This window comes from Chiloscyllium punctatum, chromosome 20 (assembly GCF_047496795.1).
Source record: "Chiloscyllium punctatum isolate Juve2018m chromosome 20, sChiPun1.3, whole genome shotgun sequence".
NCBI classification, from domain to species: Eukaryota; Metazoa; Chordata; class Chondrichthyes; order Orectolobiformes; family Hemiscylliidae; genus Chiloscyllium; species Chiloscyllium punctatum.
Genome location: NC_092758.1, coordinates 63,256,325 through 63,274,744, shown reverse-complemented (window position 1 = coordinate 63,274,744; position 18,420 = coordinate 63,256,325). Strand labels below are relative to the sequence as shown.

Sequence of the window (18,420 nt, the reverse complement as noted above, 5' to 3'; positions counted from 1 at the left end):
ATTTTGTTTCTATGGATGGAGACCTTATTTTCTTGGCCAATCAGTAGAGGTCAAACTTCATATGCCAGATATGAATTAGAGTTAAATGATTCTTTAGAGCGACATGAGTAAACCAACTTAGATAATAAGCCTACTAATTGCATATACGTTTGTAGAACATTAGGTCACTTGACCCATTATGGCTGCCTTTGCATTTCAAGACTACTTCGATCTCTTTCCCTGCATTTATTCATATTCTTTCAAATGTTCAGTCCTTTATAAAAAGTAAAAAGACGCTACTTCATATTATACTTGTGCTCAAGAATTTATATTCTGATAACCTTTTATATAAACTCAATTAAGTCCATCAAACTTTCCTCTTTCTCCTTCAATCTGAAGGACATAGCTCACTGATCTTAATTCATGTGTTTATGAGACGTAATCAATAGCGAGTTTTGAGAAGATTTTAACTCAGGTTGAGGTTCTGGATGTAGGTTTGCTTGCTGACCTGCAAAGTTCGTTTTCAGACATTTCATCACCATACTAAGTACCATCAGTGAGCCTCCAGATGAAACACTGGTGGCATGGCCCGTTTTCTATTTGTGAGTTTAGGTTTCCTGGGGTTGGTGATGCCATTACCTGTGGTGACTTCATTTCCTGTACTTTTTCTCAGGGGGTGATAAATGGGATCTAGGTCATTGTGCTTGTTGATAGAGTTCCAGTTGGAATGCCATGCTTCTAGGAATTCACGTGCATGTCTCTGTTTGGCTTGTCTAACGATGGATGTGTTGGCCCAGTCGAAATGGTGTCCCTGCCTCATCTGTATGTAAGGGTAGTAGTGACAGTGCTGTGAATTGGCAAAGTACTGTATGGGATCCATGGAAAATTACATCAGTCAAGGAATATCAGGGAAACTTCAGAAAAAAAAAGGCAGGCAACAGGGAGGAAAATGGGGTCAAATTAACTCACTCCCTCCTTCTCATCAAAACCTCACCCCTTCTATGTTTGAGTTTTGCCCCTCCAAGTAGAAATAAAAAAGGTTAAGTCAATTGCAACTATGCTCGGTGAGTGTAGTTGTGGGAGAAGGTGCACTATGAATGGAGATGTGTGTGTACTCACCAGGGTTTAAGCACTAGGGCACTATAAAGTTCACAAGAGAAGAACAAACTACTAGTTACCCTTTGTTGCAGGTTTAAACAAAAAAAGACTTGCTCGCTGAGACCAAGAAGCCAGCTAGCAGGAAGACAAGTACTGCCTCCCTGTGTGCTCCTAGCTAACCATCAAAATGAAGCAGGCCAAAAAAGATTTCGGCTACATGCAAAGTCTAGAACCCTGAAATTGACTGTTAGACTATCTGCTCATCACAAACCACCAAGCAATACTGATTCATAACTTTTTTTTTGAGTTACTTCTTACTTATAATCTGTGTGCATATCTGTAGCATAATAATTTAACTATTAAAATCATTTCTGTCAACTCAAAAACCTAGCTAAATTGGCTCCTCTTGATCTGGAAAAAAGCATACATAAGAGAGGGATCCCTTCTAAAGTAACCTTGTGACAAATGAAGAGGGCAGGTGAATTAAGGAAAGCAAATTAATCTCTTTTTACAGTGCCTAGGTGTTACAATGGCTTGGAGAGGAACTCTCAGTTGGCGACGGTCCCATGCTCTAACCCCATGTCTTTGTTCTAAATAATAGAGTTGTGGGTTTGGAAGGTATTACCTGTTGGCAAATTTCACAGTATATCGTGTAAATGGTACACAATGCTGTGATTATTCTGATGGATGGAGTGAATGCCTTATATTACAGATGGGGTGCCATCAGACTTTGTCCTATATGGCAATTTGCTTCAAGTTTTGCTGGAGTTGTACTTACCTAGGCCTGTAGGAGTACAGGAATACCAAGGTTTAAATCATCACAAACTGAAGCAAGCTTTCTCATTTAAAGAAATGTAATATCAGCAGATGCAATACTAAATCAAAATAATGCATATTTCCCATTTAAGCCAAAAATAAATAAAACAATGCACACGACACAAACACAATCAACACAACATCCCAATGGGAAAGGATGCACTATTTCTAAATAGACGTGTTAGACATAGACTTCAAATAGAGGGCTGCCACACTCAAAGGATGTCCTAGGACATTACCCAAAAGTAACAAAGCGTTTGGAACAATATTTTTTCAAGCACAATATTCCTCAATAGCTTGACAAAAAGCTACTGAAAATCCACGTGGAAAGTACACTCACTGGCATCCTGAACTCACTCTCTGCATTATGATCTAATAACAAAGTCAATTGTTTCCTGACTCTTTCTGGTACAGTTTTCTTTAAAAGAAACATCCTATTACACATTATCCTTTAAACATTAAAAGATTTTCTGTGGTGTGGTGCATCCCTCCATGATGGCCTTCAATTTAGTAATTACTAGTTATGATGTTGTCCACAATCACAGCTTAACCATTTGCCCAGATTTCATGCAGACTACAGCATCTCTCAGATTTACCGGAAATGCTCCAATAGTCCATCTCTTTGCAATTGCAGGGTATTAAGTTTGGCCTCTCTTAGATAACCAGCTGTTCATAGGCATGCACCTTCACTTCTGGTCTTCTGTCAACACATTCAATAATAATTCCACCTTCCAACAGTACTCCTAGTACAGGTGCTCTTTGTAGCATTTAAGCCACTTATTTTTCTCGATGGTGCACGCGGGAACATCATGTATTCAAGATGGCTTAAGGAATGTTACCCTTTATTAAGGGAGTAATTCAAAATTAAGAATATTATGTTTCAGTTGTACAGGACATTGAGAGACCACATCTCAAAATTGCCTACACATTTTTGGTCTTCTTATTGAAGGAAGGATTTAAGCATGTTGAAAGCAAGATGACTTCTGACATTGAAAACTTGAATAATTGGGTTGCCTAGAGTTAGGTTGAATAGGCTGGACTTGTTTCCACTGGAGTTTAGAAGAGCGAGAGGTAAGTTGATTTAAATATAAACATTCTGAATGGACTTGACAAGGTGGATGCGGAAGACAGGTTTGCCCTTCTGGATCAATCTAGAGCTAGAGGGTACAGTTTTAAAATTAGGGCTGACTTTTTAACAGAGACAAGGAGAGATTCCCTTCAAGATGATAGGAAGATTTTAGAATTCTGCCTCAGAAGTGAATGCTTTTAAAACAGAAGTGGATAGAATATTATTCAGGAAGAGAATCAAAAGATGTCAGGAGTAGAAGGTAGTGTGGAATTCGGAGTACAAAGATCAGCCATGATCCTACTGAACGATGAAGTTCTGAAAGATTCCAATGCCCACGTATGCTCCTATGTTTTTTTTCTAGGAATCATATCGAATGCCAGTGAACAGGACTGACTACAACTTCAATGATATGTTTCACCACTTTATTATTCAATTGCTCAATTTTATGTGACTAGATCCATTAGTAACACAGAGCCTTGGGCGGACTCACTGGCTGTAGTTCATTTGGCTTGTTGACCACATATTTCTGTCACTGTTTGACATATATGTAGTGGTCTGTTGTAGTTTCAAACTGTTTGACTATGCATGGTGCTGTTTCTGGCATATTCTTCTGCATACCACACAGAACCGAAGTTATCAGCCTGGTATGATGCCTTTAGCAAAGCGAGATTTACTAGTCCATGAGGTTACAGATTCTGGTTGAATAGAATTCTGCTGCTGCCACTCCACAGCAGCTTATGTCTGACACTTTTCAGTTGCAACATTTCAACCGAATCTATTGCATCTAACATGGAACATGCTTTTATCTCCACAAAAAGTGTAATAGTCATTCCTAAATTATACTCATGAATTAATGCATTAAACAGGTGACTGTCACGAAACAATGTAAGAACCACGTGAGGGGTTTTTAGAACTGTCTTGGTCAGTCAAATTATTTTAAGCATACAGCTTTCAAGTAAAACAGTTTATTCAATAATGAAGCTTACGGCCAAGGTTCTCTTGAGTGAGATGGTGAGGAATTTTATTATCCAAACCAGGAAAAAATTGCAATATACAAGTTTGTTTTCTTAAAAAAAAAAGACGGTTTGGTATAGACAGGGACAAGCAAGGCTATACCTTTTACAAGTCATTTGGAAGCATGACGATTTTAAACCAGAGTATGCAGTTAATTAAGGACTCCCATTAGCAAATCAACAAGAAGCCTCCAATGTTCTGCTGGCAGATTTGGCTTTGGTTACTTCACATGGATCTCATTAACCTTGCCTATGATCTGGTAACCACAGCAGTCATCTGTGACTCTGCTTCTACGTTTTTACAATTATTCTACAGAGGCCCAGTGCAGTCATGGACTTGCAGTTTAATGTTCTCAGTCAGATTGCTGTTATTCCATACTTCCTTACTCAGCTTGGACACAACATTTAGAGCTTTTGCAATTAATTCACAAGGTAATTTCAGCACCAGGTGATACAGCCAGTAATTAAAGAAATATCTATATGAACCTCCAGCAGCACATTCACAATTCTAACTGGTTGCCATATAGAAATATCTTGGACCGTGACAGCTGTCTTCCTGATTCTGATGACAAAACCAAACATTTATAGGTGCAAAATTGTTAATTTGTTGAAGGCGTTCCTTAATATGGTATGCTCAATAGCACTAAGCAGATGTAAACAAGCTGCTGACACGCAACATGGATCAACAGAACTCGTGTCTAGGCATCAACCTGAAAATTTACCCCACATTTTTACTATTGTTTCTATAATCATCTTTTACTATAGTTAACTTCTAACTATCCACCCGTCAGCTAGTCTAAAGATCCAAATGATTCACACACACTACCAAATTTAGTTTTCAAACAAATTGAAGTCTGCCAATTCAAATGTTAATCACATTAAAAGCTATTAAGGGATTCATGTAACTGTCAAAAAAATTAAGTTTTAACTTCAGCCATGTCAGCATGGGCAGATACCCAGCCCTTTCCAACTCAGAGGGGATAAAAGGAAAATTTTCTCTAATATATTAAGTTGAATGACAATTGTAAAGCTATGAAACATTTCATTTACCTTTTAATGGGTCTTGTTCCGCTCTCATGATGTCAATTAATGAACTCTCCAGTGAATGCATGTTTAAAGTATCATATAATCTATTTCGATCCTGGAAAAGAACAGAATTCATTTGCTGACTATTTCATTACAGCAGACAAACTATGACAGTTAGAGTTACAATGGTGACTATCAAGATTGGATGGAACTCCACGGCTTATTTTTCAATAAGATTTGGAATTTCTATGAAAAATTCAAAGAATTTTGTGGATGATGCAAGTTTGAAAGAAGTTCAATTAGACTTTCAATTAGTACCATTCCTATGATGAAGTGATGACATATAAACAAATAGAAGTTACTTCCTCACCATCACTACAGAAACCTGTTAAGTTTAAAAAATACAATATTTTCAATTAAATTTGACAACTGCCCAAAAATCTAAAATATTACTAAATATTTATTGAAAGCAGAACAATATTTGCTTACAAATAATTAGTGACCAAAGTGCAGCTCAATCTGTGCAACAGAGATAAGGCTAACTTTTTTAAAAATTAACCGGCACTTCTGGGACTAGGAGTGTTCCAGTTGATCAAGTGGTCCATATAATGTAAAGGCACATAATAATAGAAATGTAGGGAGCATGCACAACTTTTAAACTTTATTTACAGAATAAATCATCAAATAATGTAATTTTACCTTAAAAAAACTTGAGGCACACAGCCTTCTCACTCACACCCTCAACTGACATCACTGAGATCGTGACAGTAAACTTCCAATATTTCAGGTATATTGAAATTGTCTCTTATCTCAAGAGGGTTGGAATATAAAAGCAAAGATGTACTACTAAGACTTTATAAAGCTCTGGTTAGGCCCCATTTGGAGTACTGTGTCCAGTTTTGGTCCCCACACCTCAGGAAGGACATACTGGCACTGGAACGTGTCCAGCGGAGATTCACACGGATGATCCCTGGAATGACAGGTCTAGCATATGAGGAACGGCTGAGGATACTGGGATTGTATTCGTTGGAGTTTAGAAGATTAAGGGGAGATCTAATAGAGACGTACAAAATAATACATGGCTTTGAAAAGGTGGATGCTAGGAAATTGTTTCTGTTAGGCGATGAGACTAGGACCCGTGGACACAGCCTTGGAATTAGAGGGGGTCATTTCAGAACGGAAATGCGGAGACATTTCTTCAGCCAGAGAGTGGTGGGCCTGTGGAATTCATTGCCACGGAGTGCAGTGGAAGCCGGGACGCTAAATGTCTTCAAGGCAGAGATTGATAGGTTCTTGTTGTGTAGAGGAATTAAGGGCTACGGGGAGAATGCTGGCAAGTGGAGCTGAAATGCGCATCAGCCATGATTGAATGGCGGAGTGGACTCGATGGGCCGAATGGCCTTACTTCCACTCCTATGTCTTATGGTCTTATATAACTTTTGCTGGTTTAGAGAGAGCATCAGTTCATTAGGGTGTGAGTTAAAACAAAGTTGCTGTGTAATCCTTACTGATTTAACAAATCCGATTACCCAAGTCATGACTATGGATCATAACCTCAGTTCACCTTCCAACATATCAAACTTTAGCTCCTTCATTTTCAAGAGAGAAAATAAAAGGTCTGATATAGCTAAAATAACTGATGTAAATTCAGTGGCTGTCCGTGGGGGAAAAAAAAATTGTACTTAAAGATGTTAAGGAAATTTTCAAAGTTGAAAATGAATTACAAACTGAATTGTATTTTTTTGAGGATCTCAACACTGTGAACATTGGAACGCATGATTTTAGGTTTTCTTTATTTTGGATCATGTCCAAAATGGTAAGAGGACTCCTTTAATTGAAGAACTGCTTTAATTGTGGAAAGAGCTTCTGCTATAACAAGCAACTGGAACTCATTTTGAGTGGTGTTTACAATGTTGCTTTCTTTAAGCTGTGAGGGTAGACATCCAAGATAGTACGGCACAACGTGCGTACGCAGAATAAAATTCACCCATAAACAGACTGTGGAGTGATTTATGTAATCAGAACTCGATGCAGATGCCAGGAATCAATGGAAAAACTCTGGGTCCTGGGCAGCTAGACAGTTCTTGCTCACGCACAGTGTGTTGCAGTATTGACTCCAGATATAGCATCTCTCTGTCTCTCCTCAGTGAAACAAATGAATGATGGTTAATCTCTTACAGAAAATGATGGAAACTGTTGCCTCTAACCAACTGAAAAACTGAACAATTAATGTATCAGCCATTCTGTTTCATGAGCAAAAAGTTGCGAAAATCTGAAAATAAAGATTGGAATTTTGGAAAACTTGGAACAAGCATCCCTGGATGATGTAGACCAGTGCTATTGGACCATTTCCCCAGTACTTCCCAGACTAATTTTTAGTTTTCTATTTGTTTGCGTATGTGTGTTGCGTTTAAGGAAATAGATGGAGTTTAAGCAAGCAGAGTTCTATGTCGATCATTAATTTTCTTTACTTGTGGTTAGAATTGACTTTATTTCTTTCTAATAAACCAGTAGTTCATTCGGAAATAGAATAATTTGATTAAATCTTGAAACCTTGTGACAAGCCCGGTATTGGTGAGGCTTGAGTATTGACTCACTTTCCAAAATAGTTCATGACAACATGTTGATAAAATAGACAGCTTTTTGGGCAAGGTACATTTACATTTTCTCCTTTCAAGAATATGCAGGGGTATTGATCTGATGCCCCTCGTGAGCAGAGTGTGAAGGTTAGCTTTGAGAACAGCCATTAAATACTGCTGCAAGATGGGTGAACAAAGGGAAAAGTTTCTTCCTCACTGTGTTACCAGCCAGTCACCATCAACAGGAATCAGAACAAAAGACTCTCATTCGATCTGCAAAATTAAGTACTTCAAAGCCTATCAATTACCAACGTCAACACTACCAGTGTCAAGAAGTGTCGTGCTGGACAAGCACGGCCGGTCAGGCAGCGTCCGAGTAGGAGTGTCGATTTTTTGAGCATAAGCTCTTCATCGGAATAGTGCTGATGTGCACATCCCCGATGAAGAGCTTATGCTCAAAACATGGACTCTCTCTGACCGGCTGTGCTTTTCCAGTACCACACTTTTCGACTGATTTCCAGCATCTGCAGTCCTCACTTTCTCCTTTGCTCCCACTAACAACCCAACAATGTTCTTCCAACCAATTGCTTTTCACAAACTCAGACTGGCCCGTAGTTTAAAAAAAAAGATACTCACTGAATCTGTACAAATGTGTTGTATTACTATTTCTACTCATTTGTTTAGTAATAAATATCGTTTGTGATAAGTCAAGAAAACCTGGTTATTATTTCCTTCCAAAATGTATTTTTGACTGGGAGAAAAGGATCCATAAGAGAGGGCATCCTTAACTTTGGCGTGACCAAGGAAGCGTGTGTACAAAGAAGGGGAGCCAGTGCATCCCTCCTCATGCAGAACATTAATAACGTGGGACCCTTGCCTCGCATCTGGACTCAAAATTTCAGGGAAAGAGTGCAAAGTTATTCCAAATCAACGACAAAGCAATTCAGAAAGGAAACTGAAGCACAAAGGACTCTTGCAGAACACACTTAATGGGGGAAAATGGGGAAATCAGCAAAATTAAAATTGCAAGGCTAAAGAGAGTGCAGGTTGTAGAAAGCTAAGGGAATTACAAGTTCCAGAATGGAGGTCGAGAGGAAAAATTAGATTAAGATATAGCAATTAATGAAACTCAATCGAGCTAAATGAAGGTATTGTATTGTAAAATCTCAGCTGAGAAGAAATGACAGAAAAATTCAGAAACAAGACCTTTTTACTCTTGAGCAAGAGCAATTTTTAACTTCAATTTTAGAGTGAATGATGATGAAATTCATTGACAAAAATTGAGAGAGATGTATGCAGGGGTGACATGCAAGGTTTCAGGGCATACTAAGGCAAAGAGTTCATAAGTGACACAACAGCAAGGCTCTTGTGAAAAAAGTAGCTGTTAGTTGTGCAAGTTTGGAGGCAAAAGTCATTGTTCTGTTGAACAGTATGGATGATATAGACAAATATTCATTTGCTGCACTTTATTAGGAATGAAGATTGAAAGCATAGTGCATACAGTCCAAATTGAGCACCAATAGTTATGTTTGATAATACATAAGCAAGGCTATGGTTACAAACGAAGCACTATAATGCTGTAAAGGAATAGAACTCTGGGGAAATGCATAAATAGAGCATGAGGATGCACCATGAATTCAATTAAAACAAATAACTGGAGATAAATCAATCAGCTTGAACATCGCTTTGGTCAGAAACCATACATTAAAACAGAAAATCAGTGCAAGATTCAGTCAAAAACCTTGGGAATTTCCAAGACAATAACAGAATTCGTTAAACTTATCTGCATGGAGCTTCTGAAATAGTATTCACCAATCATGAACCATGATTGATAGTAGAATCAAGTATCACCAGTAGAACTCCAAAAATAGAGCCAAATCTTTAATATGTGGGTTAGTTTCAGTATATAACTACAAATACTGAGACTGTGCAAAGGAATATAACCTTATTAACATGATTGATGAAGACAGACAGACTTATGTTCACATTTAAAAGGAAATGCAAATATTGGAGTCCAACTCTAAAGAAAAACAATGTTTCCATGGACACCAAGATGATTATTGCAGTTATTCTCATTATCCACCTTCTTCTTAATAAGCAGTTTCAATAAGAGAAGAGGTTCAAATGTAATTAAGGGATATACTAAGATAAAAGGACAGGAATCAAGTAAAACATTGAAATAAGTGGATGGCTCTTATTCATTAACCAGCATTACCTACCAGAATGGAAATTGAGTGGCTTAATGGAACCCATTTTCAATGTCATCACAAATCATAGGGAAGAAAGCTGTCTTGACAGACAACTCTGCACCATAAAGAATTCAAATTGGCCGTATAATGGAGGTTTTAATAAGGATAACACCGACCAATTCAGAAAATTTTCAATATAGTTAGATTTCCATTACGGAGCCCCTCAATGGCCTGGTGGGCAAAGGGATAGCAAAATACAACATTAAAGCATAAAGATTAAGAACACATTTCAGTTTAAATTCCAGATCAATGCTGATGACTACTGTAGCAAGGTACTAGAGGATAATTACCACAGCTCATCTAAGCAGAAGATAATGTCTTCAAGAGGAAGCAATGCTTTTAGGTGAGGAAGACATGTTATATGTCATTAAAAATATAGGTTAAAAAAGCCTAGTAATGACATTAAGTATATCTGTTTTAAACAATTGCATTATGAAAATTACTAAGTATTTTAATAAAAGTATTTACTATTGAAACACTATTAAAGTGACTCAAATATCAAGAGGTTAAACTTACGCGTTTTTGAACAGTATTGTCTTGTAAACAAAACTAAAGAAAGAAACCTTAAATGAAAAATGTTAATTTAAATCATAACAATCCTCAACAGATTCACAGTCCGTGTAACGGCTTCTTTTTTCCCTGAAGTTTCAACTTGAACAAATATTCACCAGTGAAGGCACGTTCTTTTTTGCTTATGATCTTAAAGACACCTCCCTTTGCAAAATGGTAGCTGATCAAGGGGTTGAAGAATTATATAAACTTGTGTAGAAACAAGGTTAAAGATGCAGTATTCAATTATTCTAGCTCAAGTAAATTCCACAAATTTGAAGAGATGGATAAGAAATTTTCAAAAACTGAAATTTGTAATTTAGAATTACTTCAGAACTGCTTGGACATCCACATAATATTGTTATAATTTAAGATGACTCTACACATCAAGGAAAAACATTGGCCTAGTTTTGCATTCAAGCACTTTTTCTTTAAAAATAATTCATTTCCTTTATTCACTGAGCACTCCACCCTCTTCCACATGAGGTGATGGTAAGCAAATATGGAGTTTCAAATATGGATTGACAACACAAACAGTATCTGTTTCCACGCACTGTTGATACTCAAACCTCAAAATGTAAGACTTCTTGTAGGGGAATCTAAACATCCTTGGGCATGCCTCGAGGTGCAAAACCGAGTCAATACATACCACCTTATAACTAGCATTAAATGCAATCCAACTGCAAATGTATAACTTTAGATATTTCACAATTCAATGTTTCGCAACAAATCAATTTCCAACACAAAGTCAGTGTTAAAATAAGCTTAGTACTGTAATATTTAATTTAAATCATGGTAGTTTAAAAAATGGTTGTTTGCAAGACCACACTGTTCAAAACTGCATTAACTCAACTTCTTCACGAGTCTCTTCAACATTATTTCAATAGCAAATACATACATTAAAACACTTAAACATCACGACACCAGGTTATAATCCAACAGGTTTATTTGGAAGCACTAGCTTTCGGAGCGCTGCTCCTTTATCAGGTGATTGTGGGGAATAAAATTGCAATTCTGTGTCTTACAATCTTATTCTCTAAGATCACCTGATGAAGGAGCAACTCTCCGAAAAATAGTGCTTCCAAGTAAACCTGTTGGACTATAACCTAGTGTTGTGTGATTTTTAAACTTTGTACACCCCAGTCCAATACCAGCATCTCTAAATCATTAAAACACTTAGCAGCAAAGTTATTCAACTCTAACAGCAGTTTAAAAATACTATATTAGATAAACAAGTAAACATCATTGCTTAGATTATTCAGTTAGTACCAAATTATGGCATTGTTGCTGACTTTGGAGAAAGCTGCCCACAAAGATCCAATGATCCCTGTGGTATGGATTTCCTTTTACCAAAGATCAGTTTGAATCTGGCTCCAAATCAAGAGAATCTCCTGACAAACAGTGACGTCATCAAGCAGAATACGCTGCCAATCATACTGAAGAATTTTCAGACAGCTTAAAGCTCTAATCAAAATTTTATGTTTAGGAAGATTTTAAGGGTGAAATTAATGACGGAGAGAATAATGGGATTAAAATTCAAGGCGAAATAAAAGCAAATTTTTAAAAATTGAAAAACTGGAATATGCTTACATCATACTTAGGGTACACGGACTACTTTATTATTATGTACACTATTGGACTTACCTGCATATCCTGCATTATTGGTGTTATCTAGGATTACTTTTATCTAAACCCAGAAGATTCTTAAATTGCTTATGATTGGTCTAGTGAAATAACATTGCCACATTTTATATATTTGCTGTGTCATATTCATGTAACAATCTATGGAAATGTGGGAACTCGAGACAAAAATCAGTCTGGGTGCTTAGAATGTAAGTTTGAATAGAGGGTTTTTTTTTGCAGGATGCAAGATAAGTTGTCAAAGCTTTGTCAGTTACTCATCATCAGGACGATTCAAAGGATGACCAATTTGAGGGGAAAAAACATTTCCAGTCAATGAGAGCAGAATGCAAATTGATTGGTAAGTGGATTTTGACTAATAAAGGTAATGCTATGGAGAATACACTCATGAATGATGATTGACAGTTGCAAGTTTTAAACCAGACTGGTTGACTGACTTATAAGGGCAATACCTTGACCAATGAAGCTGAACAGGTGTCGCAGCCCATGTTTTCTGTCTATAGTAGACAAGTTATTTAACTCTAATTACAGCTTTAAAATTCTATAATTTGATATACAAGTAAGCATTGTAGCTTAAATTTTGCAGTTCATTACAAATTCTTGCAAATGATCCCTGTGATATAGATTTCTCTTTTCTAAAAGGTCAGCTTGAATATTGCACCAAATCAGGAGTTTCTTGATATTGTTTCCAGTGCACACAAGCGTGCCACACTGCAAAATGCCTTTAGACTCAACCTGCCTGGTTTAAAATTTAAACAAAGCCTGGCAGTTATCTGTTATTCATTGATGCATTTATCATAGAAACACATTTACAGGAGTCCACTTGCCAAATAGTATTCTTATCAGCATAAATGTTGGTACTGGCTTCAAATTGGTATTCTTGTAAGTTGTTCTGACAAATGGAAAGCTTTTACAAAACATTTTTTTTTTAGAATTTTCAAGTTCTGTACCAAACAACTAAGAATGCTTTTTGCTCAAAGTAAACCACATAATGATACAGCACAGGAGTCTGAATCATGTTTGCACCAACATTTTGAAAGAACAACTTTCTGAAAACAAGAACAGAAATGGACAAACCCTTTCAGATACTCAGTGCATAACTAAGCCTTGGATAGATATGTTACTTAAACTGTTTAGACATAGTAGCACAGAACTTTTACCAACTCGGATAGGAAGAATCTTCAAATTGGTAATAAGTAAAATTTAAGGAACTTGCATTTCTGGATAGCACTTTATTGAGTTAGGAAATCCCATCGTGCCCAGTAGTGTGAGATGAAAATTCACAACCAATTTTGATCATAGCAAGATCCTACTAACGCCAATGCGGTAACAAGCAGACAAACTCTTTTTTTAAAATAGCGATTTAATTACTGGGCAGGACTTCCCTTTTTCTTTTTCTGTGTGGGTTGAAAGGTTTTATGGACTATTTCTTATGTTCTTATATTTAAAACAAAACACCAGAATATCTTTTAAGGACACTTGAAATCAAAGCCTGGCCTACTTGGACATCTGATCTAAAAGATGATAATACAAACATTGCATTCTCTCAGCACTACAACAGTTTGGATGCCGAGATTTTGTGCTCAATTCGGAGCTGAACTCATGACCTTCTCACTCAAGCGAGAAGACTACAACTACACTGAACTATGATTAATATTTGCAATAAAAGAACAACTTGAGAATTGCTCTCCAGTTAAGAAAACCTAAATGATTTAATGATAACATTTGCAGCTATTGACAGAATTCATTACTCAACCAACGAGAAGTGTATGATGCATAAAATCTATTAGGAAAACACAGCTTAGCGGGGTATATTGTAACATATTTAAGAATTAAATATGTTGTGCTCTCTGCAATTTTTGTTTCTTCCACTATGACATTAGTGTCTTACAGACTCCAAGGATGCTCTCAGCCCATCACAACTTTGATAGCAATGTATCTGACCAATGCATGAAACGAATGACTCAAGTCATCAAATTTTTGTTGGACTGCTAGCAGAGGGTCATAGAAAATATGGCACTGAAGGACATCATTGAGGCCATGTCTGTGACAATTCCATCAAATGGTATGGTATCTATTTTAATCATATTTCTCTTTCCTGTATCAACTACAAATTTCCATTCCAAATAATTATCCAAATTCCTTCAAGTGTGTATCACAGTATGTAGATGGTAAAAGGATTCTACATTCTAAACCCTCTGGGCAAAGAATTCTAACTTTTGCCTTTCCAGAGAATCGATAATCTCACAGCACTAATTTACCAAGAGAAAATTCTTTTGTTAACTATTACAAAACTGGAGTCGTCTTTTATACTAAATTTTAAAAGTATCATATTAGGTGTTTAATCACTCATTTCGGATTCAGTTCTATTGAACCTTCACCGAAATGGCAAAGTCAACACCCACATAAGGCCAGCATGGCACAAAATAGTCTGGTGGGGGATTTCAACGTCCAAGTGGCTCGGCAGTAGTACTATTAATTGAGCTGATCAGGGCCTAAAGAACGCAGCTGCCAGACAAGGTCTGTAGTAGATGGGGAGGGGAAAACATACTTGACCTCATCCTTACCAATCTAGAGCCTGGAGATCATCTGTCCATGACCGTATCAGTAAGAGTGACCACGTCCTGCCTTCACACTGAAAGTAACTTCTATCCTGTTATGGGGCACTATCACCATGCTGAATGGGACAGACTTTGAACCAGGTTTGGAATTCAAGATCGAGTATCAATGAGCTGCTCCAGGCCACCAACAGCAGAACTATTCTCCAGCACAACCTGTAACATGGCCTGTCATATCCCCCATTCAACCACTGCCATCAAGCCATGGGATCAAATCTAATTCAATGGAGAGTGTAGATGATCATGACAAGAGCAGCACCAGGCACACCTGAAGAGGTGTCAACCTGGTGAAGCTACCAAACAGGTTATTTGCACGCCAAACAGCATAAGCAGCAAGTGGTGAACAGAGCTAAGTGATCCCACAATCAACGGATCAGATCGAAGCTCTGCAGTCCTGCCACAAACAAACAGTCGTGAATGGTGGTAGACAATTAAACAAACTCACGGGAGGAAGAGGCTCCACAAATATCCCCAACCTCAATGATGGAAGAGCCCAGCACATCAGTGCAAAAGATAGGGCTGGAACTTTCGCAGCAATGCTCAGCCAGAAGTGTCGAGTGGATGATCCATCTCAGCCTCCTTCAGTGGTCCCCAGCATTACAGAGACCAGTCTTCAGCCAATTTGTTTCACTGCACATGATATCACGAAATGGTTGGAGATTCTGGAAACTGTTAAGGCAACGAGCTCTAACAACTTTCCGGCAATAGTACTGAAGGCTTTCACTTCAAAACGTGCCGCTCCTACAGCCAAGCTCTTCCAGTACAGCTTCAACACTGGCATCTACCCAGCAATCTGGAAAATTACCCAGGTAGATCACATACATAAAAAGCTGGACAAATCCAACCTGGCCAATTACGACCAGTCAGTCTATTCTTGTTCATTAGTAAAGTGATGGAAGGAGTCATTAACAGTGCTTCTAAGCAGCTCTTCTCAGCGATGCCCAGTTTGGGTCCTGCAAGGGCCACTCAGCTCCTGACCTCATTAAAGTCTCAAACATAGATAAATAAACTGAATTCCAGAGGTGGACAGAGCTTGACAGCCTTGACATCAAGACTGCATTCAACCGGTATAGCATCAAGAAGCCCGAGCAAAATTGAAATCAATGGGTATTGGGGACAAACCCTCCCTAACTGGAGTCATACTTAGCATATAGGAAGATAGCCATGGGTGTTGGAGATCTGTAACCTCAGCTCCAGGACATCTTCTGCAGGAATTCCTCACAATAGTGGTCGAGGCCCAATCACCTTCCCTCCATCTTGAGGTCAGAACTGGGCATGTTCGCCAATGACTACGCAATGTTCACCACCAATTGTGACTCCTCAGGTACTGAAGCATTCCATGTTCAAATGTAGCAAGATCTGGACAATATCCAGGCTTGGGCTAAGTGGCAAGTAGTATTCACACCACACAAATCACAGGCTATGTCAATCACCAATAATAGACAGACAGACAGACAATCTAACAACTGCCCCTTGACATCCAATGGTGTTACCATCTGAGTTTCCCATTATCAACACAGCCTGGGGTTATCATTGATCAGAAACTCAACTGGACTCACCACAACAGCTGTCAGTGGCTACAACAGCAAGTCAGAGACTAGGAATATTGTAGTGAGTAAAACACCTCCTGACTCCCCAAAGCCTGACCACCATCTACAAAGCACAAGTCTGGAGTGTGATAGAATACGTCCCACTTGCCTGGATGAATGCAACTCCAACACCATTCAACACACAACAGCCCGCTCGATTGGCACCACCTCCACAAGCAGCTAGTCCCTGCACCACTGATGCTCAGTACACATTGCTGCTACTATCTACAAGATGTATTGCAGAAATTCAGAAGATCCTTAAACAGCACCTTAGAAACCCACTACCACTTCCATCTAGAAGGACAGGGCAGCAGATATGTGAACACCACCACCTTCAAGTTCCCCTCCAAGCCACTCATCATCCTGACTTGGAAATATATCGCTGTACCCTCTTTGTCACTGGGTTAAATCTTAGAAATTCCAAACAGCATTGTGGGTCAACACACAGCAGGTGAACTGCAGTAGTTCAAGAAAATGGCTTACCATCATCTTCTCAAGGGCAACCAGCAATGGACAATAAATGCTGGTTAGTCAGCGAAATCTACACCTCACAAAACAAAATTTAAAAATTTGCTAAAAATGTGCACTTTATTTATGGTTAAATTATGCGGCACAATTCATTTTAGTTATGACAACAACTGTCCTACTTCATATTAACTACTGCAACTTAATGAAAGTTCAAAGTCTGTGAGAAGATTTGTAGCTCGGGTGCTCGTTGTTGTGGTTCTGTTCGCTGAGCTGGGAATTTGTGTTGCAGACGTTTCGTCCCCTGTCTAGGTGACATTCTCAGTGCTTGGGAGCCTCCTGTGAAGCGCTTCTGTTTTTTTCCTCTGGCATTTAAAGTGGTTTGTCTCTTCTGCTTCTGGTTGTCAGTTCCAGCTGTCCGCTGCAGTGGCCAGTATATTGGGTCCAGGTCGATGTGTTTGTTGATAGAATCTGTGGATGAGTGCCATGCCTCTAGGAATTCCCTGGCTGTTCTCTGTTTGGCTTGTCCTATAATAGTAGTGTTGTCCCAGTCGAACCCATGTTGCTTGTCATCTATGTGTGTGGCTACTAAAGATAGCTGGTAGTGTCGTTTCGTGGCTAGTTGGTGTTCATGGATACGGATCGTTAGCTGTCTTCCTGTTTGCCCTATGTTGTGTTTTGTGCAGTCCTTGCATGGGATTTTGTACACTATGTTGGTTTTGCTCATGCTGGGTATCGGGTCTTTTGTCCTAGTGAGTTGTCCGAGAGTGGCTGTTGGATTGTGTGCTGTTATGAGTCCTAGTGGTTGTAGTAGTCTGGCTGTCAGTTCAGAAATGTTCTTGATGTATGGTAACATGGCTAGTCCTTTGGGTTGTGGCATGTCCTCATGCCGTTGTCTTTCCCTTAGGCATCTGTTGATGAAATTGCGGTGGTATCCATTTTTGGCGAATACATTGTAGAGGTGTTCTTCTTCCTCTTTTTGCAGTTCAGGTGTGCTGCAGTGCAGTGTGGCCCTCTTGATGCAACTTTTGTGTGTGTGTTGGGGTGGTTGCTTTCGTAGTTCAGGACTTGGTCTGTGTGTGTGGCTTTCCTGTATACCTTTGTGAATTCTCCGTACCATCATGTCCAGGAATGGGAGTTGGTTTTCTTCCTCTCTAGTGAATCTGATTCCTGTGAGTGTGGTGTTGATGATCCGGTGTGTGTTTTCTATTTCTGTGTTTTTAATGATTACAAAGGTGTCATCCACATGTCTGACCCAGAGTCTGGGTTGAATTTACAGTAAGACTATTTGTTCTAATCTTTGCATTACAGCTTCTACTATGTGTCCAGAGATGGGTGAGCCCATAGGTGCACCGTTGATTTGTTCATATATTTGATTGTTGAATGTGAAGTGTGTTGAGGGGCACAGGTCGAGTAGTTTGAGTATGCAGTCTTTGTTGATAGGTTCCCCGTCTTGTTGTCTGTTCTGTATGTCCAGCCAGGGAATTCCTAGAGACATGGCACTTATCCACAGATTCTATCAACAAACACATCGATCTGGACCCAATATACCGGCCACTGCAGCGGACAGCTGGAACTGACAACCGGAAGCGGCAGAGACAAACCACTGTAAATGCCGGAGGAAACATCACAGAAGCGCTTCACAGGAGGCTCCCAAGCACTGAGGATGTCACTTCGACAGGGGACGAAATGTCCGCAACACAAATTCCCAGCTCGGCGAACAGAACCA

General features: G+C 38.8%; 1 protein-coding gene across 4 annotated transcripts in view; it reads right to left on the bottom strand.

Annotated features, from left to right (window-relative positions):
- Nucleotides 1-18,420, bottom strand: part of cpeb4b (cytoplasmic polyadenylation element binding protein 4b) — a 78,450-nt gene that overhangs the window by 51,565 nt on the left and 8,465 nt on the right. For all 4 annotated transcript variants that reach the window (XM_072591017.1, XM_072591018.1, XM_072591019.1 and 1 more), the window contains one exon: nt 5,026-5,116. In XM_072591017.1, the coding sequence (XP_072447118.1) occupies nt 5,026-5,116 (91 nt within the window). The remainder of the gene's footprint in view (nt 1-5,025; nt 5,117-18,420) is intronic.